The 25,268-nt window shown below is 45.2% G+C and overlaps 2 protein-coding genes across 10 annotated transcripts in view; one reads left to right on the forward strand and one right to left on the reverse strand.

Annotated features, from left to right (window-relative positions):
- Positions 1-1,700, forward strand: part of ELP4 (elongator acetyltransferase complex subunit 4) — a 232,108-nt gene extending 230,408 nt beyond the window's left edge. The window contains exon 10 of the mRNA XM_043481548.1: positions 1,294-1,700. Coding sequence (XP_043337483.1) covers positions 1,294-1,425 — 132 coding nt within the window. The 3' untranslated portion in view covers positions 1,426-1,700. The remainder of the gene's footprint in view (positions 1-1,293) is intronic.
- Positions 1,701-7,106: 5,406 nt separating this feature from the next.
- On the reverse strand, positions 7,107-24,898 carry PAX6 (paired box 6). Of its 9 annotated transcripts, none has more exons than XM_043481544.1 (12): positions 24,822-24,898; positions 24,388-24,448; positions 20,684-20,814; positions 19,853-19,894; positions 19,744-19,758; positions 18,616-18,781; positions 12,755-12,913; positions 12,204-12,286; positions 11,827-11,977; positions 11,615-11,730; positions 8,839-8,989; positions 7,107-7,928 (listed from the first exon to the last, which is right to left on the reverse strand). In XM_043481544.1, exons 2-12 carry the CDS (start codon positions 24,395-24,397, stop codon positions 7,843-7,845), a joined length of 1,110 nt encoding a protein of 369 aa, XP_043337479.1. In that variant the 5' UTR covers positions 24,398-24,448; positions 24,822-24,898; the 3' UTR covers positions 7,107-7,842. The 9 variants fall into 9 exon arrangements, with proteins under 9 accessions (XP_043337479.1, XP_043337475.1, XP_043337481.1 ...); XM_043481540.1 differs by having other exon boundaries at positions 19,543-19,758; XM_043481546.1 differs by lacking the exon at positions 19,853-19,894.
- Between the last annotated feature and the right edge of the window lie 370 nt (positions 24,899-25,268).

A 25,268-nucleotide genomic window follows, 5' to 3' on the forward strand; every position in this document is an offset into this window, starting at 1 on the left:
ACCCTAGATATATTTGAATCAGCAAACTGAAATCAAGGAAGAATATTTTCATAAATTATTTTTAATGTTTTAAAATGTTTTGATCCTTGCACACAGCTTGTGTTTATATGACAGTAAACAAGCATTTTATCAGGAAAGAAACTAGCCAGAACATATGCTAGTGTATCACAATATTTTGACCCCCAAAAAATGTTTTTTCCCCTTCTCATCTTGATTTTTCTTTGCATATCCAAGGGAGTTTTCAAATGAAGGGTTTCAGATAGGTTGTCTCCAGGTCAGTTCACCTCGTCAAGGCTTTGCTTAGTCATCAGGGGATGAGGATGACCCCATCCTGCCCTGCTTACCTTTAGGCTCCCACACCCACTCTGCCTCACACAACAAACATGTTCCTTTGAGTATGGATTTTTATGAAACAAATCATGTGGTCTGGGAGCAATGATAATTAAAGGAACTTGATAGAGATCCTTTTGAAAAACCAAAAAGTTTCTTTTGAAATGTGAATATCTCTCCCTAATTATAATAACTGTTCTGTAATTATGATTAGTTATTGGGTCTCCTTAAATCAACCTGTATCTGCAGACAGATAGGAAGGGGAGATGTTCAAAGCTACACTATACTTTTGAAAACATGACCCAACATCATGCATAGAAACAGACTTACCAAGACCTACAGCAGATGTTATGCTGACCTGTCTGAGCATATGAAAAATATTGACCCTTTCATTGGTATCCTTTTTTTCCTTATGTCAATATGACATATATCTATGAAAATGGTTAAGTTCCTTAAAGAAGGTATAGCCTTGAAATAAAAAATCATCAGGTCAGCTTAATATACAAAGGAAAACAAGCATTTGCAGAAATCCATAATTGCTGAAAAACTACATTCAATTAAAAATACTATCTTGGAGCTCTAAGGGGGAAAAAAAAGCCAAAAAACAACCCTGCCATTATTATGTGATGTTTTTCAATTATGTTTTTATTTGTGCACTTACCGTGTTTTCATTTCTACCTAAATAAGAAAAATTGTAATACATTTAGGTCTGGACTCTGGAAATATGCCACTAAGATTCCTGGTCCAGTTTCTGTAATGGCTACAGTTTGTAAAATCTAGTAGGAAAAGGATGTGATTATATTGGGCTTTAATCTGAAGAATTGTTTTAGCAGGAATTTTATATGCAAGACTAAATGCTGATCAACAGAGCATAATATTGTATTCTGAAGTGTGCTGGCAAAAGCAAAATTAATTATTTTTTTTTCCCTCTTTCTTTCCTTCCCCTGAAATCTTCTGCCATAGCGACTGCATTTGCCTCCAGACTTGTCAGACACTGTGAGCCGCTCAAGCAAACAGGATCTGGCAGAATCCGCCAAGCTGCTGGGCCCAGGCTGTGGCATGACGGCCGGAGGCAAGAAGCACCTGGACTTCTAGTGACTCCTCCTTAGTCATCGCCTGCAGAATTCTGTGACACCCTAATTATGATTGCTAATAGCTTATGTAAATATTTTTCTTAACAATGTGACCCTCCAATCCTTGAAAAATACAGTTAGGATTGTAAAACGAGGCCACCGTTCTTCATTATTTTAACCAACTTTTTATACAGAAATAGTACAGCAGAAATACTTTCACTTTAAAATTTTGTTTTATGCTATATCTAGTAAAGAATTTTATTTTTAAATAAAAGCAAATAAAATGTTCAAAATTCAGGACACCTTACAGTGGTCATTAAGCGTATGTGTATATAAGGCACTTGGTTCACAGCAAAGTGCGTGTTACAGCAGGTAGCATATAAAACATTATGAAATTCAAAACTGTGAGAAACATATTTTTCTCTTCATTTCTGAAAGAGACATCTCCCACCAAAATTGCTTTTATGAGATAAAAACTTTGCTACTATATGAAGACTAAAATAAACTTGGATTTACGTATCCTATTATGAAATTGATGCAGATAAGATATTTGGGGATGAAGAGTCCATTAAAAAAGCCTACCACAGTATTTAATAAATATAAAGAACTTGAGTAATAGAAAACTTAGACAAAGAAAGAGATGGTCTCTGTTTAAATAGAGCCCACGCTATGAAATTATGTCAACAGACATAATTCAGGATTGAAATTCAAACTGACAGCTACATGAATGCTAGGATACTGGGGAAAAACATGTATGGAAGCTTGGCAAGAGATTTTTACAAAACAGGTCTGAGACAAAGTATAAAACTGAAGGTAACTCAAATTTCTATTGCATCAGGTAAAACCCTTTGTTAATTATGAACATTGGTAGATGTGTACATTTATAACCATATAAACATGTCTTTGGGGATGTATAACATATTGAACTAGTTTTCATAAGAAACACCAGTCTTTTGAATCATAGTTCCATGTTCTCCAAGCGTCTGACAAATAGACAAAAAGTAAAAGTTTAAAAGTAACTTGCATATTTAAGTAATATGCAAGTAACCCACTGTAGCATAAACACATACTGTATAAGAGTCTCAGTTTTTAAAAAGCTGTTTAACATCTGTTAGGAGAAACTGAATTTTCAAAATACATTTCCAAATATATTAGACTATCTTGAAGCAGTTATATCTAGCACTTTTAAGCAGTTTGCTTTTAATATACCACAAATTATGCTTTATTTGTTCTTGACAACATTGCAGAAAACAAAGACTAGGTTTTTAAAACTGTCTAACCAATATGATGAATGTCAGTCACTTAAAAAAAAAACCCACTGTAGCATAAACACATACTGTATACAGCTTTTATTCAGAATTAGAATAATTGAATCAATGACAGTGATTTGCCAGGATGTCAAATCTCTCCATCATATCCTGTCACTACCAGTTTATTTTTTGTGATTGAAATCAAAAAGACAACTATTTTGTCACCCGCTATCTCATTAGTACTAAAAATCAGGTTTCTTCTATTTTTTTAGGATGTCTGGTTTATTTTTTTCACTTCTTTTAATTCAAAAGACACAAATTCTTCCCCATTTTCTTTTCAAAATAAAGTTTAAGAATTGATCTGTCAGTTAAAATTAAAGGGCTTTTATATTAAGGAAAGGTGCTTTTAAAATTTAAAGCAACTTCAAAAAAATCAATTTAGTCCATAGATGATAAATAATATGCAGATTCTCCACAAAAGCTTTGCTATGTCCTTTGAAAGCATTATGAACAATCTGAATAAAGTGAATATTTTAGTAGGGTTATTATTTTAATAAGTCTAACCTTTTCCTTACCGTGTTGTGATTCATTTTATACAAACACACAACGGAACAATTACATAGCATTTGACTCTGAAAAGGAAATGTGAGGTCATCGAATATGAAAATTGCTTGTCAAAAATACTTAGCAGGTCATTGATTTACTACCCTAGCTAACACATCTATAAAATTAACGGCCAATTACTAGTTAATATATGCCTTGCAAACAGATAAATACTATAAAAATTGAATGTGCATGTTTAAACCCTTATTTTAAATAAAAAAGAAACTTTTAAAACTCAGTAAAAGTGCATTCTGAACAATGATAGTACCTGGGCTTTCCAAAAATCAGATCCAAGTGCTTTGGTGTTCTGATTTACTAGGCAGGCTTTGTTAAAATAAGCTACTGGAGAGGGATGTATATTTTCATTTTCCTCTGATAAAAACCCACTCTAAACATGTGTTTTCTTTCTTTCTGGAAACTTGTCAGTTATCCATATGCTAATAACTACATTAAAATACTGGCCTTCAATAATGCTACTGTAGGTATACAAATGATTTTGATATATTATGAAATGTACACTATTAACAGATTATATTTTTCAATTATCAGCTTGTCTCAAAGATATTTAAGTTAACAATGTCAAACAGTGTTTGAAATGTCCTCATATCTTGTGTTTCTAAAACTTCTAAACCCTCTATGGTATTCATTTCTTACGCTAGATTTGCCTTTCTTTAACATGAGGTAAATATTTTGACTGCTAGAGTCTGCTCAGGTGCTGGGGTTCTAAGACCTCTTGAATTTCTTTTTAGTAGCCACCAATTTCCACTTTTCCATTTATTCTTTATCTCCACCTCCAGGATCTGCGCATACTAACACTAGACAAAATAAAACTACTTCAAAAGGAAGCAACACTCTGCAATCAATTCCCTGTCTATCTTTTAAAGAATCAGACACACAAATGCACATACAAAGCAAAAGTTGAGAGGGAGCCCTATTCATTTGTTTAAGCCCATTATGAATGTCATTTCTAAAGCATCATGTTAATGCTTTCCAAAGATAGTCACCATCAACACCACCTAATTTAAGCAATACTAACCCTAAATACTTACACTTTGAACTTTAAAACTGAGCAGTAAGGTCATTCAGAACCAAGGCAAAAAAAAAGTTGTTTAAATAAGAAACAGTTGAAGTTTATTCTTGAAGAACATAAAAAGGAAGAATTTGTGTTTAGCCTTGGTGAGCCAAACATTATACGAAGAGGAAAACCCTTTTTTAAAAAAGTCTTGGTTACATTAAGGCCCAGAGCAAAAAGAAATAAGCAAAATATGGACACCATCCTAAAATGACATAAGTTCACAAAACAAAGCTGACTCTTGGAATAATACTGTATGAATGACTCTTAGGAAACCTAGTAGTGATTTTTCTTTAAAAGGAGGAAGAAATGATTACATGAGCCATACCAAAAGCCAATTTTCAATTTAAGAGGAGGCATAGCTTTGGGGTGGGGAAGGAGGGATATTCTGAGAATTCATTATGGTGAAAAGCATTTGTTTACTTGGAGTAATTTGAATGTTCTTACTCAACATGCAGCTCAAATTCGGTTCACCTGGTCTCCCTAAGTCAGTCAAGTCTGGAGAAAAATCTCGTGATTCTACCAAGGACATCACACATAGATGGCCAACCATCCTGGAGGATGGCATCAAGGCATCCCTGAAGAGTTCCCATTCATAAATATATAAATATACCTATCAATAAATAAATAAAAGTTATTTCAAGAATGAGTAAAAGGCCACCTCTGGGCACAGCTTCCACGCTGTGCCTGCCATGCTGTCCCCCGGGGGTGTGCCTGGAACTCCATTCAAAAGGACAGCTCATCTCCCTAGGGTGAGGGCAGAAGGCAGAAGGCAAGGCAGCCGACCCATCCTGCTGGACCAGAGGGCATCTACAGCTGAGCGGTTGCATCAGACTAAACCAGGCTGCGGAGCCACTGGCAAGCCTGACCCTCTGAGGACGCGTATACGTGCCTAGGTGCACACAGGCAGCTCCTCCTCCACAACACTCCCCTTCTGTCCCCACCTCCTGCACCCAAATGTCACAGCCAGCTCTCCAAAGTCTCTGCTTCCTGCCCAGCAGAGCCGTGGGCCAGGACCGGCTGCCTGACCCTGGCCCAAATCACAGCCGGTTGGAAACCATCCCTTCTTGCAGTGAGGAGGTGAGGCGGCCAGCAGCCACCACACACACTCACACACAGCCCTCCTCGGACATTTCCCCCGGCACGTGTTCCTCCAGGAATGCAGGTGGCAAAATGTCAAGAGGAGGAAATATCTGCACAGGTATACCAACAGTACATATGTGTACGTGCTCCTCTGCAGAAGTATGCATGCGTGCAATGCAGACGGGATCAAACTGCATACACGTGTAAAAATGGCAGTCAGCGTGTCTCAGTGTGCGGCAAGTCTGGTGGCATAAAATTATTAATATAAAGCATGCCAGAGAGATCAATCACAATGATCTGTTCACAAGTATATTCTTTAACTAGAAAATAGTAAATATTGAACTAGAAGATTATTTTTTTTTAAAGTCTCCAATTAATTTCTCTATTTCTGATTGTTTGCCTTCGGGGGTTAAAAACAAAACCAAAAAGAGCAGAGTACAATTCAGTGGAAGCGTGTCTTTGTCCCCAGAGGGTTTTGCCTGTGCAGGCATTTAATCTAGACTGCCAGACCCCCAGCCTTTGACTGAAGCGTGCAGAAGAAAACTTATCCATATTGACTTATATGTTACACAGAACAGACAGAAATAAAAGTCTCAGACAGGCCTCTTTCACCCAACAAAGGCTCATTTTTTTCCATCCTTTGCTTGGGCTCAAGCACTCCTGCCCTGCGTGCTGCCACTTTAAACATGATCAGATCTGTGCTTCATTGCAAATAACAACTGACCAACAATGGGCCCTGCTTCATAGATTTGGGAATGTTTGGCTTAAGCTGCCAATGACTGAAGGCCTTTAACTCCCACCGGCCAGTCACAGTCCGCTTTGTTGTTGTCTGTTGATGTGTCTGTGCTCATTATTCCTTGACACGCAACATTCCCCCTCCACCCTCCAACCATCCACAGCCACACAGAAAGCGAGAATCAAATGGAACAGCTGTAGTGCTTCAATGGGAAATGATGCCTCTTGTGCAAAGGGGAGGGAGACAGAAAAGGGAGAGGGGCTGTTTGAGAAAGGCAGCGGCTTTCAGGGAATCTTGTATAAGAAATCTACTTTTGAATATACTTCAGTGAAATCACTGTTGAAACGGGCTGACAATGGAAACCTGCCCAGATTGAAAATGCCAGCCCTAATTCAAAAGACAATTCCTAGCTAATAGCTTGTTGCATTTTTAAATTTTGAATTGAACAGATAACTGGGAAATGCTACCATTTTGTATATGTACTGTGGGTATAAATGGGCACAGATCTACACACAGCTTCCAGTGGAGTTTTTTTTTCTAACACATTTGCGATTTGATACTTGTAAAAATTATCTCCTCTTAAGGATCATCAGGATTTAAAACAGAGTATGTCTGAAAGTAACCATTGGTTTAGAATGTTAATCTAATATGGAAACAAAATTTGTAACACCACACTATGAGGTTAAAAAGAAAATAGTATAATAAAGGAAATACAAAGGCTTTGGTATGGTTTTTACAATCAACAATGGTTAATTTTGATATGTAGTTGTGAACAACTTCAAAACACTTAAGTTTAAAACTCTTGCAAGCACTTTTAATTGATTAGGAATGAATTCTAGATGCACAAAATGATTGGACTGTGAACAGTAATACAACTATATCTAAGAACAATTAACTTTTGCTGGCCAAAAAAGAAACTTATGATTGCATGAAAATGTGTATAAAACATCTATAGAGTATTCTTGTCAAATATAAATGAAATTAACTTTATTATAGAAATCATTCTGAGGATTTCTAGGGAAGACAAATACTTACATTTTGACATAAAACAAATTGGATTATATCAAAGACACACTCTACCTTTCAGCTATCAACTTTTTTCTTCCTTGAATTTATATCTTACCCTTTTTTTTGCACATAAACTTCATCTGTTAACAACCTTTGGAAAACCAACAGATATTTCTTACATAAATCTAGTGCATGTTGTTCCAGGTTTAATTATATGCAAAGGAATGATACAAACGTGGAACATCAGTCCATAAACTATGAACAGATGGGTAGAAGTATTCCATATATCTTGATAAAACTCTTAAATTCGTGGCAAAGCTTGTTGATCATGATTTCCTTTTTTTTTTAAACAACTTCATGATCAACAGAGATCAAACATCCATCCAGTCTACGTTGTTCTTTTTTCATTATAACATACAAATGCCCATTTACAAATAATACACCAAAATGAATAAAAGTTTGGATACCAAAATGAAGATTTGTTCCAACTGACATCGTGCCTTCTGTATACAAAGGTCCTTGTTTTCAAGTCCATTCCCCAGTGGTACAACACAGGACACAACTGCAGAACTGAAGTGCTTCTAACAGCCATTTTTCTTTCCTTCCTGATCGCCCAACTGCTGTGTCCACATAGTCACTGACTGAATTAACACAATATATTCTTTTTGTTTTTTTGATTTTTTTTTTTTACTGTAATCTTGGCCAATATTGAGACATATCAGGTTCACTTCCAGGAACTTGAACTGGAACTGACACACCAGGGGAAATGAGTCCTAGAAGTGGATGAAAGAAATAGCCATGTAGAGATTCCCTTCGAGAGACAGGCATGGAGTTGTAAGTTAAAAAAAAAAAAAACTCTAGTACTTTCTAACATTTCAACTATATTAAAAAAAAAAAAGCTTTCAAGTCTTATAAACAAAAGCAGCACCTTCAGAAACTAGAAAACATGTTCACATGCACCTACTGAATTCCAATCCCTCCCCCCAAAAAAACCAACTCCAGGCTTCCCTGGTAGCTCAGACAGTAAAGAATCCACCTGCAATGCAGGAAACTGGGGTTTGATCCCTGAGTTGGGAAGATTCCCTGGGGAAGAGAATGGCTACCCACTCCAGTACGCTTGCCTGGAGAATTCCATGGACAGAGGAGCCTGGTGGGCTACAGTCCATGTGGTCGCAAAGAGTCGGACACCACTGAGCAACTAACACTTTCACTTTCCACTTGTCTGTATGTTTGGAACTTTAGCAACAAAACCATCCTGGAAAATCAAAGTAGTACTTCTTCAGTTCCAATGAAATGTATAGAAGAACTAGGAAGGACCTGAGAAGTCTTTCCAGTAAGCTCGGGGGAGGTGGGGGGGATGGCCTTCACTGTTGCGTTTGGCTAAAACAATAATTTTTCCTTCTGAAAGTTACATTTTCAGGTCTCGCCTTCATATGCAACTTCTGCAACCAAATTCAGGAAAAACAACATTTTTTGTCAATATGGCATTAAGTTACTAATGAGTTTGTCTGAATTCCCCTTTTGAATTAGTTTTCCCCAGAGAAGTGAGCAACAGAGAGTAAAACACACCATCACACAAGGCCGGCAGATTCTTTCCAGGTAAACTCTGAATGAAGGGAGATTACCTGGCGAAAGAAGCTGCAAAGCCCACCTGCGTGCAGCCTGCGGGGAGCAGCAGCTCACCTGTGGAAGTGGCGCCCGAGGTACCCATTGGCTGGCTGTTCATGTGTGTCTGCATATGTGGGGGGGTGTAGGTATCATAACTCCGCCCGTTCACCGAAGGGCTGGTGGGCAGCATGCAGGAGTACGAGGAGGTCTGGCTAGGGACTGGGGGCTGGGAGGAGAAAGGCAACCTGTGGTTACTGAGAGACACATTGTACAGCCACCTCCCCAGGCTCCCTCCTCCCCAGGACTCTGCCAATAAGTCTGTTGACAACCACAAGTAAAGCACTGGAACACCACGTGGGAACTCTAAGATTGGGCCTCCAACTGGTCCTTCTATTGTCCACTGCTAGAGGAAAGTTGCCTACATACCAAACTTTTTAAAGTACCCAAAATTCAGACTATTGCCCAGCTAGATGGTTGGCACCATCCATAAAATGAATAGAATTTTTGTCCATTTTCATCTTGGACCTTTGCTGGCACCTTTAGAGAAGTTTTAACATGAGGACTTCCATAGATACATTACCCCTCTCTCACAAATTCAATCTATTAATATTTGGGAATCCAATGACACCCCCACCCCTTAAACCCTGTATTTCAAGCTTTGAGGCAGAAAACAGCGGGAGGAACTCTGTGCAAAGTTTGGTTTATGGACCCTGGAAGCCTTTCATGGTGGGACTCATGGATTTAAAGAGTCTTGAAAAGGCATATCAGTAATTATCTCAGGTTAAAGTAGTCAGAAGTGTCAGGAAATACCTAGCCCCGTCGTGAAAATTTGCTGTGACTTTCTTACAGGCTCCAAACCTGAGATTGGGTTTAATCCACAAAATTGTGCTGCTACCCTCTAAGTATTTAGAATCATGGTAGTAAAAAGATAAACCTTTATCCTAACTAAATAAATATACAAGGCTGGGACAAAACCCCTCATGAGCTCTCACAGGGCTATGATGGGGCAGCAAACTTGGGATGAATTAATAGAAGCCTAATGTCAGGAGCAAGGGAGATGATAGTACTGCTCTAGTCTGCAAACTATAGAAATGTTTAACATTCCAAGATTCACATCCTCAGAGGCAGTGATACATTAGAGAAGGTCAGAGAAGGACACTTGCTCCTTATAAAATGGTTGAAGATTTTGGTCAACAGGATAAACTGATGGAAAGACAGGACACTCCTTACCCAACTCCAAAAGTCAAAGAGCAACTTTCTCTGAATAGTAGAATTGTTGATGCTTTAATTTTGTTTTTGAATATATATACATGGCTTGAATGATATTGTGTTATATAATTTTTAAAAATCAGCATGTGAAATAAATGGACCCACACAGGCCTGTATGTGGACACAACCCTAACAGAAGAGCAGCATCTATTTAATTGTTTCTATTTTCTCATATACGCAGCTTTGATCTTCACAGAAACCTAGGCATTGCTACAATTTATAAAACTGAACAAGACAGTCAGTGGCCTTATTAAAGTCAGAGGATTACTGCTAACATCGAGTTCAAAGAGGCAAGCAGGCCCTCCGGGCCTTGTCAGAATTTCAGCTTGCATTTGTTTCTATCCTGAAATCACTTCCTCCAGGCAACCTTGACTTCTAGAAAATTCCAAGGCAGTTGTAGCCACCCCAACTAATAGGCTGTTAATCCCTTAATTTACATGAATTGCTCTATGGTCAGTAATATCCAGATGCAATAAAAATAGACATGTGAATAATGCCTCGGAAGCTGCTTATCTAGCTGTTCCTATATTAGTCTAAAGACCATGAAACATTTATTTTAGTGTGATGTGGGTTAGAAATCCAGCCAAAGATGTTCAGTGGAGAATAAACTATCTGTGTACCCCCAAATCTGTTTCTATCAGGGGCTCATGCTGGCCAGTCTCATATTACCCAGCATCTCTAACTGCCGTACAAACAGAACAAGAGTCCTGAAGAAGTCACGGCAGAAGGCCCACCAGAGGACCAATATTCTTCCCCATCGAGAAACCCTCTGGCTTCAAGGTTCCAGTACACCCTGCCTACCTTATACAACTTCCATCACAAAATGGGATTAGCCTAGTTCAGGACCTAGCACATGTAAGGGCCAATACATATTTGGGATGGAATTGAGTAGGGGCAGGTTGTTATACCAAGTGAATAGCATCAACCTTTCCAGGCAGCTGGTAATGCCAGAAACTCATCACATCATTCACAGCAAAGATACATGATATTTCTAGCAAATACCTTCTATTCTTTTTATTCTAAGATAGAGAAAGAAAACTATCTTTTCCTCTATGTTAAGTAAATCACACTATACAGATATGAATCCCAATTCTGATCCTTTTTTTCTTCCTCACTAGTTTATCACAAACATCCTAAATAACATCCAAAATACACATAAAGACTATACATTTATTTATACAAACACCTAAATATAAACCTGTTTTACCCATATTAACTCCTTACTACCTAATAATTTGCCAGCATTATTTTCATTTTCTGGTCCAAGTTTCACACTGGTCCCTAAAGCATGCCCCATTCTCATCCAACATCATCAAGTTGACATTCCCAATGAGCAAAAAGCAGATTAACTGGACTGAAAATCAAGTTTTTATTTTATTAAAGGCATGAATCAATCAGTTAATCAATCAACTAAAAGACTGGATTGACTGCTTTCATCTCAGACTTCACTGGTCAAGCCAATCACTGTACTGAGAAAGTCTCCCAAGGGTAAACACAGGGCCAATGAGGTCTGCATGCCCCAACCCCCTCCTAACCTCCTCTCCAGGGACCCGTTAAATGGGCAACCACTGGCCTCACTTACTTGCATAGGCAGATTATTCGCCATGGTGAAGCTGGGCATGGGCGGCAGAGCACTGTATGTGTTTGTGAGGGCTGTGTCTGTTCGGCCCAACATGGAGCCAGAGGTGAAGGAGGAAACTGCGGGGAGAGGGACACAACAGTTGTGGTGAGAGTCAGAGCCAAGGGTGAACAGGCTGAAACACACTGATCAGCAGAATTAATATTTCCAATTACCAGGTGTGGTGGGTTGTGGGATTGGTTGGTAGACACTGGTGCTGAAACTACTGCTGATAGGAATATGACTAGGTGTGTTGCTGGCTTGTCTTCTCTGATTCCTCAGCTTTTCTTCTCTTCTCCATTTGGCCCTTCGATTAGAAAACCATACCTGGAAATCAGACAGAACAGGTGAGCCCTGTGCCTGCTCCCAGCTCCACCCCATCCCTGACAGGTTCACTGTCCTCCTCCCCCAGTCCCCGAGTGATGGCAAAGCATTCAGCAAACTAAATCTGTTTCTATTTATATAAACAAATGACATTCCTTAGAAGCACCTGGGTCTCTAAAAAAGGCAAACGGTCTGAGTCACAAAGCATGAACATGCAGTCCCCGGGTACCTGTATTCTCGCTTCAGGTAGATCTATTTTGGCCGCTAGTCTTTCTCGGGCAAACACATCTGGATAATGGGTTCTCTCAAACTCTGAAAGAGTAAGTTGCATTTTCTATGTTGCACCAGAACTATACAAAATGTGTCAACCAAAGCCTGGATCAAGCTGATTTCCACCTCCTGACTTCCATCACTTTCAACCAATTCCCTTTAAAATGCTACTACTATTAGCATTGACTGTACTTGGAAGGACTATCCCATCAGAGCCATGTTCTATTTTTTTGCTTAATGACATTCATTCAAGGTCTCTTCTGTGGCCTGAATTAGCCAAATCATCATTCTTTCTTTATGAGAAGTCAGATTTTTCATCTTTGAATTACTGGTACATGAAAAGAAGAAAGAACACACATATACTAAAAGAGATGCCCAGAAAAAAAAAGAAAGAAAAAAGAAACCTTCTTAGGCCTCTGTGCAAGGGCCCTGGCTAAATTTAGCTCTTTGTACTGAAGATGTGGCATTTACTTTGATTTACTGCTTCTCTACTTTGAAAAACTCCATCACCTTTCTCCAGGGCCTCAATTTGCTCTTGGGTAAAGGATGTTCTATTTCTTTGCAGCTTCCGCTTCAGCTGAAGTCGCATTTGGGCCTCATCTGAATCTTCTCCATTGGAACTGATGGAGTTGGTATTCTCTCCCCCTCCTTCCTGCTGCTGGCAGCCATCTGGAACAAAAAGAACAGGACAGTAAGAGAAATTTGGAATAACCTGGAGTCTCCAAAAGGGGCCTCATATAGCCATAAACTCCAAGAGCAGTTTAGTCTCACCCAAACATTCCCAAGGTAACTGTCAGGCTTCAAAAGACATTAGTGACACATGTTACCTGACCACCATTTTCAGTTTTTATTATGATGAGACTATGCAATGTAGATACTTACAGAATGGCATTTCTGTGAATGACAAAACAAGTAGTGAAGTTTCCAATTAAAACGATCTTTCATAACTAACCTTGACCCTCCAAATGCTTCACCCAGCTCCCTCTCCTTAGAGAATTTATTTACCTATGGCTATGTTGGGAAAATAGAAGAGTGATGTTCAAGATTTTAGCTGATCTATAATCAGTAATTCCTATCTAATCAATTAGATGTTGATAGGTTTGTAGAAAATGCTATTAAGAAACCAAACCAAGCTTGTAATCTTTAAAAAAATATTTATCTAGTTTTTATTTGAATTCTGCACAGTCAATTTCATTTTAAAGGTTGTGAATTTAGAAGTGCTCGCATTGTTCTGCAGTTTTATTCAACTATTGTATGAGTGCGCTTTGCCTTGACACCTATTACGAGCACAGCTGTAATTATATCATCACCAAGAACAGGCTATAATTGCTGAAAATGGAATTTTATATTTAGATAAAAGGACTGTCCATTCTTTGTAATGTGTTGCACCAGAGAAAAGTAAGATTTCTTTTAAATTTTTAACGTGTAATTTTAAAAAAGAAATAGTAGAGAGTTCACTAACTAGCTAAATATGCTATGCTGCAGCTGAATCCTTGGCATATCATTTAAGTGGTACATTTTTAATTAGGGCATTTCCACCACTTTTAATGTAATTTCTATCATTAAACAGGGGAAAGTTTTATTGTTTTCCTTTGCTGCTTGGAGGGCAAGATGTGCACTTGGGCAAGCTGTCTCCTTTTGCGCCTTGCTGGAGAGGCCACAGCCTGTCTGAAGGAAGGGATTCAGCTCTCGATAGGCGTCCAGGGCCACTGCCTCCTGGGTCCTTGGTCTTGGGTCCTAAGGCCCCCAAGGGATACCAAACAGGGCTGCCCCCCTCCCCATCCTAGCGATTTGGCCCTGGGGGGAGGAGCCTCTGGGGCGCCTTGGTGGGAATCGACTTGGCCAGGAATATCATTTATAACCGGGAGACAATAGGCAGTGCCTTCAAAGAGTTCAGGGAATTGTGACAGGATCTAGTGGGATCTTTTCAGGAACTTTGAAATGTTTTAAAACCCCAACTTTCTCCCCCATTTAAACAGGCGGATTCATCAGCACTGGCCACCATATGGGCCCTTGGAGATCTATTGAGATGACCACCAACACTTGAATAGCGAGGGGCTGCTTTTCAGCGCAGCACAATGCCCCGCGAGTAAGGGAAACTATTAAACTCCTGGGGCAGGAGCGTTGGCAAACTTTCGTGGGCAGAATTTCGAGGCCACAATGAGCGCGGACAACAAAAGGATTCTCTTGAGGCGTGCAGCGGGCCACATTGTGTTACAAGAAGCCCAGTCAACAGACTTTTCAGTGAAGTGTGTTAACCCCTCTGCTCTGCTATCATTAATCACTGTCCGAGGAGCGGGCGCCTCAATGCTATTTAGGGCGCTTGGCTGGGGGCTGGAGGGTGGATGGGGGGCCGGGGCAGGGGGTTGGGGGGGCGCCGGCCGGTGGATGAGGACGGGGACCTGGGGGGAAGCGGGGAGGAGAGGCAGAGCGGATGAAGACTGGGGGGGAGGGAGACAGGAGGGGCGGGAACAGAGGTCTGCTTGAGGGAGGAGGAGAGGGGAGGGGGTAGAGAAAGGTGGGGCCAGAAAGAGGCTCCAAAGATGAAGAGGCCAGAAAGGTGCAAGAAGGCCAGGAAAAGAGTGCTGAGAGGGAAAGAGACAAGAGGGTCAGCGGACAAGGGGAAAGGCCGAGGGAGATAAGAAAGAGACAGAGACTCAGTACATGGGCTACTTGGGGTCGTCTTGCGCTGCATCAGAAAGGTGGGGCTTGGGGAGGGCTCCTTGGCCGCGTCCCCAGAGCCGCTCACTCACGGGTGCCTGCACCAGCGTCTGCGCTAATCTACTGCCCCAAGTTTCATGGTGACTTTTCAACGTGTTTTTCAGGGAGCGAAATTCCGAGCCCCTTTTATTTTCGGAATTAGTCGATGAGGAAGACTTTAGAAATAGACTTTGGGGGGCCAACTAGTAAGGCCCATCAGTTATTGCTTTTGGAAAGCACAAACAAAAACCTGCAATCCTCCAACGTGTAAGTAAGGGACCGAACACAATCCCATCTTTGCAGCGGTGGTGGTCACTCAGACGCCTTCCAGGAGGCCCCACCCCAGTCCTTTTTTCTGGCACATTCGATCTCTCCAATTAAACAAAGCTGCCCGGGTGTGCCTCGGAAGACCCCCACAGATAGCATTCTCTGCTAGCGTTTGCTTCACTGAGGCTTTCCTAATTTTAAAACATGGACATGTGCTCACGTTCTCCTTCTTCCTTTCTTCCTCTCCGCATCCCCCCTCCCGCGGGCCCCCGCACCACACACACACACACACACACACACACACACACACCACTTACTCACAGGAATGCAGGCACAGCGCCGACTTGGCAAGTGACTTTTAAGGGGAGTCATTTAAGGGAGGATGAGGAGCGCTTGATTTTAAACCTCTTTGGGGAGAAACAAACAGCAGTGGAGACAGAGAAGGGTCAGGAGAAAGTTGTGGCTGCAGGATCCCTCCAAGGCCCTACAGAGCCAGTGTGCCCCGCTGCAAGTTTGCTACTTTAGCAACTATTCGCAGCCAGGCGGTGCCGGAGAGGTCACTCTTAAATTGGGTGCCCCTCCTTTTTTTTTCTTTAGTGGATTTACTTTCCACTCTTAAAGCTTTTTAGCAAAATAAAACTAGAAGTTGGATCTCGGATTCCCCCCATGATAAACCTAAGTGGCAGACAATTAAGATATCTTCTTAAAAAGGCGCCCCCTCGGAGCGCAAAGAAGGGGCCTTCAATGGGCGCCGTCCACCTTCCAGCTTAATCCGCGAGAAGGCGAGTGAAAGCGCCTCCCATTCTCCCAGCCCCAGGACCATCTGACGCTCGGGATAGGATTTGTTTCCTGGAAGAAGGAGAAGGAGAAGGGAGAGAGAGGAGAAGAAGAAGAGCAGAAGAAAAAAAAAAAAAAAGACGCTGGGAAATAAAATCATTCCTTAGTTTCTTAGTGTCTTAATCAGTGAGGCGGAAAACAAGCAAGAAAAGATAGCAACCCGGTTGCGGCACCTTTTCAGCTCTGGAGCGCGGATCAAAACATTGAAGCATCTGTTGAAAAAAGAGACTGACTAAATCCTATAGAGGGTCTGGGTATTAGGGGGGGCGGGGGGGGGAGGGAGGAGATAAGAAAAAGTGTCTCCGTGATCCCTAAAACCACCAAATCGCTGGAGAATTGGGGGCCGGATAGAGTTGTCTCTTGTGGTTGTCAGCCCACATCGGCACAGTTTTATTCACCGCCGCAAGGCGTTGATCAGATGGAAACCATATTTGTCTCCCTCTGAGACCTAATCTCGCCTTATGCTTTCGGAGTCATGGACTCCTTTAAAACCCAAAACCGGCTTCCTGGGCCGGGAAAGGGGGCGAGGGAAGGGGGGCGACTTCTTAGCTCCCAAAGAGCCAAGGATTCCCGGCATGTCAGCCGCGGCCACCGGCGCCCTGTGGCCCCCGCACCCGGGCACTCCGCGCTGGGCTCGCGCCCCCGTCCTCCCCACGCAGCGGGGACCAGGAGCAGGTGTGGATTTGGGGGCGGGGGGGCAGAGGGAGAACCGGAAGTTGGTGAGCCAGAATGCTCTAGCAACTGCGAGCCTGAAAGAAAGTTCAAAGTTCCTAAACGAGCGCCACCTCCCGCCCCAGCAAACAGGAGCCCTCGCGCCCAGGGCTCAGCCCTCCCAGGCCCGGTCACCGCGTCCCGCGCCCTCCCGGAGATTTCTCCGGCGGACGAGGCGGCGGGGTGGGGTCACCCGGACCTCAGCTTGGTGGGGGGGTGCTGGGGCGAGCAGTGGGGGTGCGTCCCTTGGGTGTGTCCGGTGTGCGCACGTGGGAAGCCTACAGTTTCAAAGGTCAGGTGAGGGTATGGCGGTCACCCCCTCGTCCTCACCAGAGGCCGGAGGAGGCCAGAGAGGAGGCAGCGCCTCCCTGGGGGGGCAGCCCGCCGCACCCCGGGAGGCCGAGGTTCGGCCCGATCCGGGCGAGCGGGCGGGCGGGTCGCCCAGGCGAGCCGGAGCCCTGCGCATCGGGAGGCCTCGGCCGGGCCGAGCGGCCGCGCTGGGAAACACCGAGCCAGCGCTTTGCTCCCTATCTTCCCAGTGTCCGTCCTATATTGTTTTCTGCTCTTAAAACTGACATGTCTAATTGGCAATTGGTGCCGAATCGTGTCCAGAGGTCTCTTGTGGAACATTTCTACAGCTGTCTCCTTCAACTAGACGCTTATTCATGTCGCCTTAATGAGAAACAAAACGTTCTCTAATGAGCAATTACAGAGCGACAGGATTGTTCCCATAACAAATTCTTGCGAGTGACAGAAGCATCCTTTGTACCAGATATTTCGCATACTGTTACCGATTTTCCCTTCCCTCGCCCGGCTCCGTGGAGGCGCGGGGCACCCAGATTGGGTTGAGAGCGCACGGAAGCGAGGGCAATCCCGTCAGCGTCCCCCTCACCGCCTCCCCTGGCCGGGAGCCCCCAGGCTTCCCCGTGCTCCGGGGAGTGAGATTCCACGTCCCATTATCCCTCATATTATCTCCTTGTCACGCGGACAACAAATACCGATTAATCTTCGGAGTAAACTGTTTCCTATTCTTGACCAAGCTACCTCCGGTGTGTGGAGGGGAGGGGCGGGGAGAGCCAACCGGTCCGACCCCACCCCCGTCTGCTCCTCTTCCTCCATCCCTTCTCACAGAGCCTGCAACGGTCCAGATCCTATCTATGCGCTCAGCTCCTGGGTAGCTCCCGGCACACCAAAGTCTGGCTCACAGAAGCCTCACCCCACCTATCTTGTTACACAGTCGCCACCCACAAAGAATGAGAACTAGGGGCCCAGAGGAGTGGAGGGGGTCCGAACCTAGAGGGTAGGGTTGTTTTAGTTGGGAAATCAACATTTCCAATGCCCCATCCTCAACTTGGCCCTGCATCTCACTGCTCACCCTCTCTTATACACCCTACTCATAGTCACATAATTTGTCAATTACAGCAAAAAGCAGGATGATACAATTATGTTTACCTTGCAGTCTGTCAGTGTGTTAACTTGTCACACTTCTACAGCAAGGGGGCTCTCCGTGCATTTTAATGGCACATTTGAATAGGGCACCACGCAGCTAGCTCATGCAGGCACACACCTACTCCTGCCCAGAAAACGTACTCGAGTGTGCACGCACACACACACACTCATCCCAGCCACATTCATACTACTTCTAACTACACAACCCTTGAATTTCCAGGCCAACCAGACAGTTCAACAAATACCACCTAGACACAGCGCAAGTCAATGTGTCCCAAGCCCTTGAAGAGTTACTCCCACTACATTCTCCAAGCACAAAAGTCCAGAGAGGGAAAAGGTTGGAGGAGAAGAGGATACGCAAGGGCTGCAAATATGGAGAGTTTGAGAATGGGTGTTTGGGTTTTTACCTTGCGTAGGTTGCCCTGGCACTGATGTTCCCGGATACCAACCCGGGCGGGTGCCCCAGCTTCCGGTCTGCCCGTTCAACATCCTTAGTTTATCATACATGCCGTCTGCGCCCATCTGTTGCTTTTCGCTAGCCAGGTTGCGAAGAACTCTGTTTATTGATGACACCTGCAAATCAAATCAAGATCAAACCAAATGGCAGCGTCTCCTGAAGACACAGTTGCCCTATCTTAAGTCTCCATCTCAGCATGCCCCTCTTTAAAGAATGACCCCTAATACATTAAAAAAAAAAAATCCCCAGCCATCCTGGGACAGTGGGTGGACTTGCAGAGACGTCGTGGAAAGAGTGCCAGCTATGACTCTGGGCATGAAAACTGAGTTGGGTAGAGAGCTGGAAGACTAGGGAGTGGTCCTTCATTGTTGCTGAGTGTCTTTGGTGACCTAACTCACATGTCTACTTTTTTATTGTTGTTGTTGTTAAAGATTCCCCCTCTCCAATATTAAGGCTTGGCTGAGAGATTTCTTTCACTGTTATTTGTTTTTTATATTAGGACAGAAATGGATGTTTGATTTCTGAAAGAAGTTTCAAACAGCGAGATAAGGAGGAAGCTTGCTTGAATCTGGTTTTCATTTTCGTTTTCCTTCTAGATTCCAGTGACTTTCTCCAGGTGCCTCCACTCTACCTTGCCGCATGCAAATGAGGTGACTAACCCTCCCACACTTGACTCCCATTTCCAGAAGGTCAATAAAAAGGTCAAGGTGCTCCTCTCAAGACCCCAAGGTACAGAGGTGACAAACGTGGAGCGGGGAGGAGAGGAAGAGAAAGACACTGGCAGGAAGGAGAGCAGGGGGACGTAAAGAAAGTGATGGTAAAGAGGGAAGAGCATGGAGCTTAGGGCAGGGAGAGGGAATGTTCTCAGTGAACTTACACTTGGTATGTTATCGTTGGTACAGACCCCCTCGGACAGTAATCTGTCTCGGATTTCCCAAGCAAAGATGGACGGGCACTCCCGCTTATACTGGGCTATTTTGCTTACAACTTCTGGAGTCGCTACTCTCGGTTTACTACCACCGATTGCCCTGGGTCTGATGGAGCCAGTCTCGTAATACCTGCCCAGAATTTTACTCACACATCCGTTGGACACCTGCATAGGGGAATTGGACAGAAAACCACATTATTAATAATTTCAAGACAAAAATAAAATTGTTTAAGTATGCATTAAACAATGACAAGCTTACGTTTTGATTGTCCAGCACTTGGACTTTTGCATCTGCATGGGTCTATAACACAAAAATATACCTTCAATGGTACGAGAACTTACTGTAGAGAGCTTTTTTTCTTAAAATTACATTTGTAGCCCTAAAAACTACAAATAGGATGATACTTTCAAACAGTTTGAACTAAAAAAAAACCTAAAAGTTTTTAAAACTGTTTTTGTAAATAAACACTGCTAGAAGATGCATCAAAACGAAGTCAGATTGTTTTGTGCTGATCTTGCTTAAAGTGGTGTTATGCTTTAATGAGTGAAGGGGAAAAATAAACTGAATCTTTAGTCATTTTTCCTTTAAAAATATGCCCAATTGAGTAAATGTGAGTTAGGGAGGGAGGTAAACAGCATTTGTCTTTTAAAATCAATATATATTCTTCATGAATATGAAGAAATCAAACAAATATCTCAAACCCTGAGAGGTAAGCATGGGGTGAGGGAAAGGGAATGAAATTATGCAGATTTATGTAACTCATTTTATTACAGTTCATAAACTGTTACCACAATGAACGTTTTTAACAAATGAAAAGAGAAAGGTTTTTTTGTTGGTTTGTTTTTAATTCACACCCAGTTTTTCTCTTAAGCAGATGAATTCTCTTATGTGACTGACCCAGGTTGAAAGAGATCGGGAAGGATGGTGGAAGGAAAGGGGAAAGCAGAAGGTAGGGGGGTGGGGTGGGGGCTGGAATGGGGGGTGAGGGTGGGGGTCCATAATTAGCAGCGTTTACAGTAAGAAGTGAAGAGAGGGCCTTGAGAGTGGAGGGCCGCGGGGGCGGCGAATGGGGCGGCGCCGGAGGATCACCTGCAGAATTCGGGAAATGTCGCACGGCCGGGCCCCGCTGTGAGCTAGCTCTACGATCTTCTGCCGGGTGGAGTCCGGCAGTGGCCGCCCGTTGACAAAGACACCACCGAGCTGATTCACTCCGCTGTGACCTGAAGAAAGGGAGAGGAGAGCAGAGCAGAGAGGAGGGGAAGAAGAGGCAAGAAAGAGAAGAGGGGGAAGGAGGAGGTGGAGGAGGAAGAAGGAGGAGAAGGATGAAAAGGAGGAAGAAAGAAGGGGAAGAAGAAAAGACAACCACAATGCATCCTCAGCTCCCTGCCAGCCCTGGCCAACCTCAGTGATCAGGTCCCTGCTGTCGATGAAAAATGACAACAGGACCTCCAAGCCATTCCAGGCATCGGGCAGCCCAGCCCAAACACAGCGGAGCTCCTGCCCACCAGACTGCAGAGCAGAAGCACGGTGCAGACACACGTAAGAACACGCGCACCTCACTGCTACTGACTGCTTTCACTCCAGCAGAACCCCCAGCCCACCGCTGCCCCCCAGAAACACCCCAGCCAGTCTTTGAACCCGCAAGGTGCAAATAATGAGCTCAGAAATATCCTCCCAAAGATCCCCTCTGAGTGTAACGAAAAAAACCACGAGTCCTACAGAACCCACACTGCATCTTCAAGCTCCCTGCATTGTTAGAACTGTGATGGCAAACCCTACAGCTCTTCAATGCTCCCTCAGATCCTAGGGTCCAGAAACATTTGCTGTCATACTCCAAACTGGTGAAGCACCGGGGTTAAAAATATATATATAGGAGAAGAAAAGGGAATGGAGTAAAGAAGAACCAGAACAGCAAATCTGTGGCGAGTGAACCGCAACCTGGGTTCAGCACCTCCCATGCAGGCTGCCTCAAGCCCCTCAGATCTGTTCCAACCACAGAGTAATCTGGCTGCTACAGCCGGCCGGAGGGCTGGGAGTCTGTCTGCACCAGCTACAGCTCCACTTTTACTTCCGATGCTAAATTCGGCCCTCCCCACAGCCCAGGACAGATAGGAGCAAATATCAAAAAGTGAAAAGAAAAGGAAAAGACCACACCACAGTGTCCCCTTCCCTCCTTTATCTGGTTATCTCGCAACCTCACCCTATTGTCTAAATTGAGAATAGGGAGAAGGAGTTAGCAACCCTGTAGCCCCCCTCCCCAGAAACCACAGGCACACAAATAAAGCCAATTGCCAATTTCCACTTCCTTAAAAATCTCCAACCTGCAGCCCCGACTCTAGAGAACAGCCCTTCCAGGAGAAGATGTGGCTCCCCGGCTCAGCTCTCCTCTCCTCTCCTCTCTTCTCCTTGGAGCCTCTGATAAATTGACTCCAGGAGCCTGAGCTTCTTAGCAATAAATAAGCTCCAAATATAGAAGAGGGGGGAAAATATGATGAGCCTCTCTGACATTTGTCTTTAAAATAAAACTAGCTGCACGTCAAGTTTGAGCTTAATTTCTGGAAATAGGCGGAAGTCGCTCCGGATCATGCATGGAAGGCTAATTGAAAAGATCAGTCGGGGCGCTTGTGGCAGCCTTGTCACTTTCTGACAGGGCTCCGCTCCGGGAAATTGCATCGTCACGACAAACGGGACCGTGATAAAACGACCCTTTCCGTCCCTATTTGGAGATCACTCAGACGAGATGGAACTGCACTCGTTTCCCCTTCGAGGGGAGCCGCGTTTTCAGGGTAGCCGAAGGCTTGGGGCAGATGGGGGGGGGGTGGCTGACTGAGGGGGTGTGCTGAAGCCTCAACTCGATGAGAAGTGACAGGCGTTTGGGGTATCTAGGCTCCGCCGGGCCGGGCTCGAGCAGGGACATCGCGGGGACACTGCTTCTCCAACAGAGCGAGGCCTAGACCCTGCTCCTGGTTTCTCCTAAATTTCCTTTATTGCCTTCCTTTGCCTCGAAAGACCTTCTGCGGCTCCAGCTTACAGGAGTCTCCCCTTTGGGCAAAGGACGCCTTCCAGGAAAAAGAAAGGCTCTCCCAGAGAAAGATCGAGAAAGACCTTCCAAACTTCACGCGCAGCCTGGGCAATTCCCAATCTGGGAATGCCAAGGCGTATGAAGCCGCCTAATCCTAGACCTCCCTCCTTCTCCCCCCACCGGCACAAAAAATAACCTGCCCGCCACCTCCGCGGCGGCCGCCGGCGGGTGCTCGCCCAGGGCCAGGTCGCCTCTGCCAGCATCGAAATGGCAGCGAGGAAGCGCCGCTCTAAGTTCCCCTTCAGAGGTTAAGCCTCAATCATTGTGTCCCTTCCCTAGGGACGGCTGGCGCTCTCGCCCAGTGGCGATGATTATGCGCCTAGAATTCGACCGCGAAGCATCTAATAGGAAAACATATGGTGTCAATTTGGATGCTCTGCGCCTCGCGCACACCCGGGAGCGCGCAGCACAAAGCCCGGCAGGCCGGCCCGCGACCCCGCGCCCCTCGGGGCCCGCCAGCCAGGCCGCCGCGGCAAGTGCTCAGCGCCGCGCGCCCGGGGCCGGCCTGCCCGAGAGCCTGCGGCTGGGGCCCTTGTGCAGGAGAGGGGAGGACCCAGCAGCCAGGAAGAGTGGCCAGAAGCCCGAGCCTCGCCAAGGATCGTTCCTACCGGGCCAAGTCCCGAGGCCTGGCACGTTCTGCACAACTAATCCGCCTTCCAGCTCGGCGCCCCCTTTGCGCCCTCTCCTGCGCTTCACGCCCACCAGCCGCTGAAGTGCCAGGGGACAGCCAGCGGCTGCAGGACAGATGGATCAGGGGCTAGGGACCCCTCTCCGTCTGCAGTTCAGCAAGGCAAGGTTTCTAGAAGATTTAGGCTTTCAGGCACTCCATACAGCGGAGCCCTGAAACCGCCTCGGGGCTCTGCACCTCTACCGGGGCCGAGTTTCACTGGGCCTCCAGGCTCTCAGGCCCGGTCTCAGATTCGTCCTGCCACAAAGCAGCACCCACGTACTGAGCAGGAAGGCGGGCTGGGGGCCCGAGGGGTCTAGGCAGACGGAGGATGGGAGATGAAGAGCCAGGGAACCAAAGGCACAGCAGGCCTGGAATGACTAGGACCCACCCAGTAGCTACCAGAGCAGGGCTGCTCCAACTCCTGGGCTCGATCCGCACTCTCCTCCCGACCCAGTAAACCTGCTCTCGCCGGTCTGCGCCCTGTAACAGTCCCACGGTTCCAGTACCAACTCCACCCCACCGCAGGCCCGGATGCCCCACTCCCCTGGCCTTCCAGGCCCCTCGCCGGGGTGGCGATGGGAGGAGCTGCTCTTAGGGTGACTGGGGGAGAGAAGCCCCCCACCCGCCCCAGACGGTGGAGACCTTCAGTCTTGACTAAGCCCAGGGGGCCTCCTTCTCGCTCTACGACGGCGAGAGGCCTCCGCCCCGCCCCGCTCAGCCCAGCCCCCCTCTCTGGGGTCAGAGCCCGGGCAGGGGCGGGGAGGGGGTGTGAGTTACAGGATTTGGGGGGATGGGGTTTCTCTACCGCAGCTTCGCAAACTCTTGCGGGCTGTTCTCAAGGGCCCAGCCCCTGTTCTTCCAGGAGGGAGAACAGAGTAAACGCCCTCCCCTCTTGGAGCAGCTGCCTCGGGTCCCCGGGCCTCTTCCCTAGCGCCCCCGGCCTGGGCAGCGCGGACACCGAAAGCCTCCGAGCCCTCCCCCGACCCGCACGCTGGTCCGCGCCTCCCCCGCCCGAAGTCCAAAAAGACCAGAGGCACTTACTGTTCTGCATGCTGGCGCTGGCTGGGGGCCGCGGTATCCCACGGGGTTCGAATATGGGGCTCTGTTAGCAAGAATATAGGCATTAATTCTGGGCCGGCACCAGGTAGGCCTACCTCCCTACAGAGGGTGTCCTGGAAGCAGGACAGGAGAAAGCCTCTTCTTTAAGGAAATAATCCACTCCATCAGTGTGGGGCTATCGGATCAATCAGTTTGGGCAAATCAGCTCTGCCCTCCAGTACGTGCAAAATCTACCTTTTGCATTACAAATACTCCAGTATTCCCAGTCTGTTTCCCCCATATTTCTTAGTTAACCCTTTAGTCAGAAGAATTCATGACTTGATTTTGAATTTTTTCTTCCAACTGAACAACAATGAAGAAGTAGTATTCTGACTCTTTTAGGTTAGGGAACCCAAAGCAGCCAGCATGGAACTTGCCTGAAATTTGGGATGTCTGTCCACTCTCACAATAAAAGGTCTCACACATCTGCGCGCCCCTAGTTAAAGTCTTCCCCCTAAGAGAAAACAGAAGGAGAGAAAGGTATATCAAACTATGACTCAAAAGCATAGATCATGGACTCTCTGATCCACACTCTCAGAAAGAAAAGAAAAGAAAAGAAAAAAAGCCATCTTGGGCTCAAACTGCCATAAAACTCTAAATTCCAGAGCTACACCCACATTTCCAGCAGCCTGTCCTGCAAAGGTCTCCACGTTTTGATAGTGGCTGCTCTGACCCAGCTTTGAGCGATTTGCAGAGCCTGACAAGTTAGGGCCCCATTTTGCAAAAATACCAAGAACCAGGGAAAGAAAAGGGGAGAACAAGAGAGACAGCAGGGTTAGGAGAAGAAGCCAAGAGCTGGGGGAAGGGGGACTTATACCTGAAGT

The sequence above is a fragment of the Cervus canadensis genome, chromosome 11, assembly GCF_019320065.1.
Source record: "Cervus canadensis isolate Bull #8, Minnesota chromosome 11, ASM1932006v1, whole genome shotgun sequence".
In the NCBI taxonomy this organism is placed as follows: domain Eukaryota; kingdom Metazoa; phylum Chordata; class Mammalia; order Artiodactyla; family Cervidae; genus Cervus; species Cervus canadensis.

What these genes read in the sequence shown, in the direction of transcription:
- PAX6 (XM_043481538.1), bottom strand. Translation starts at nt 22,879, where the DNA reads ATGCTGGCAGAGGCGACCTGGCCCTGGGCGAGCACCCGCCGGCGGCCG. An exon ending in GCCGCGGAGGTGGCGGGCAG is followed by an intron (nt 20,815 to 22,812) that starts GTTATTTTTTGT and finishes CCCTTTCTTCAG; the next exon opens with GTCACAGCGGAGTGAATCAG. An exon ending in GCCAGGGCAACCTACGCAAG is followed by an intron (nt 12,914 to 18,615) that starts GTAAAAACCCAA and finishes TTTTTGTTCCAG; the next exon opens with ATGGCTGCCAGCAGCAGGAA.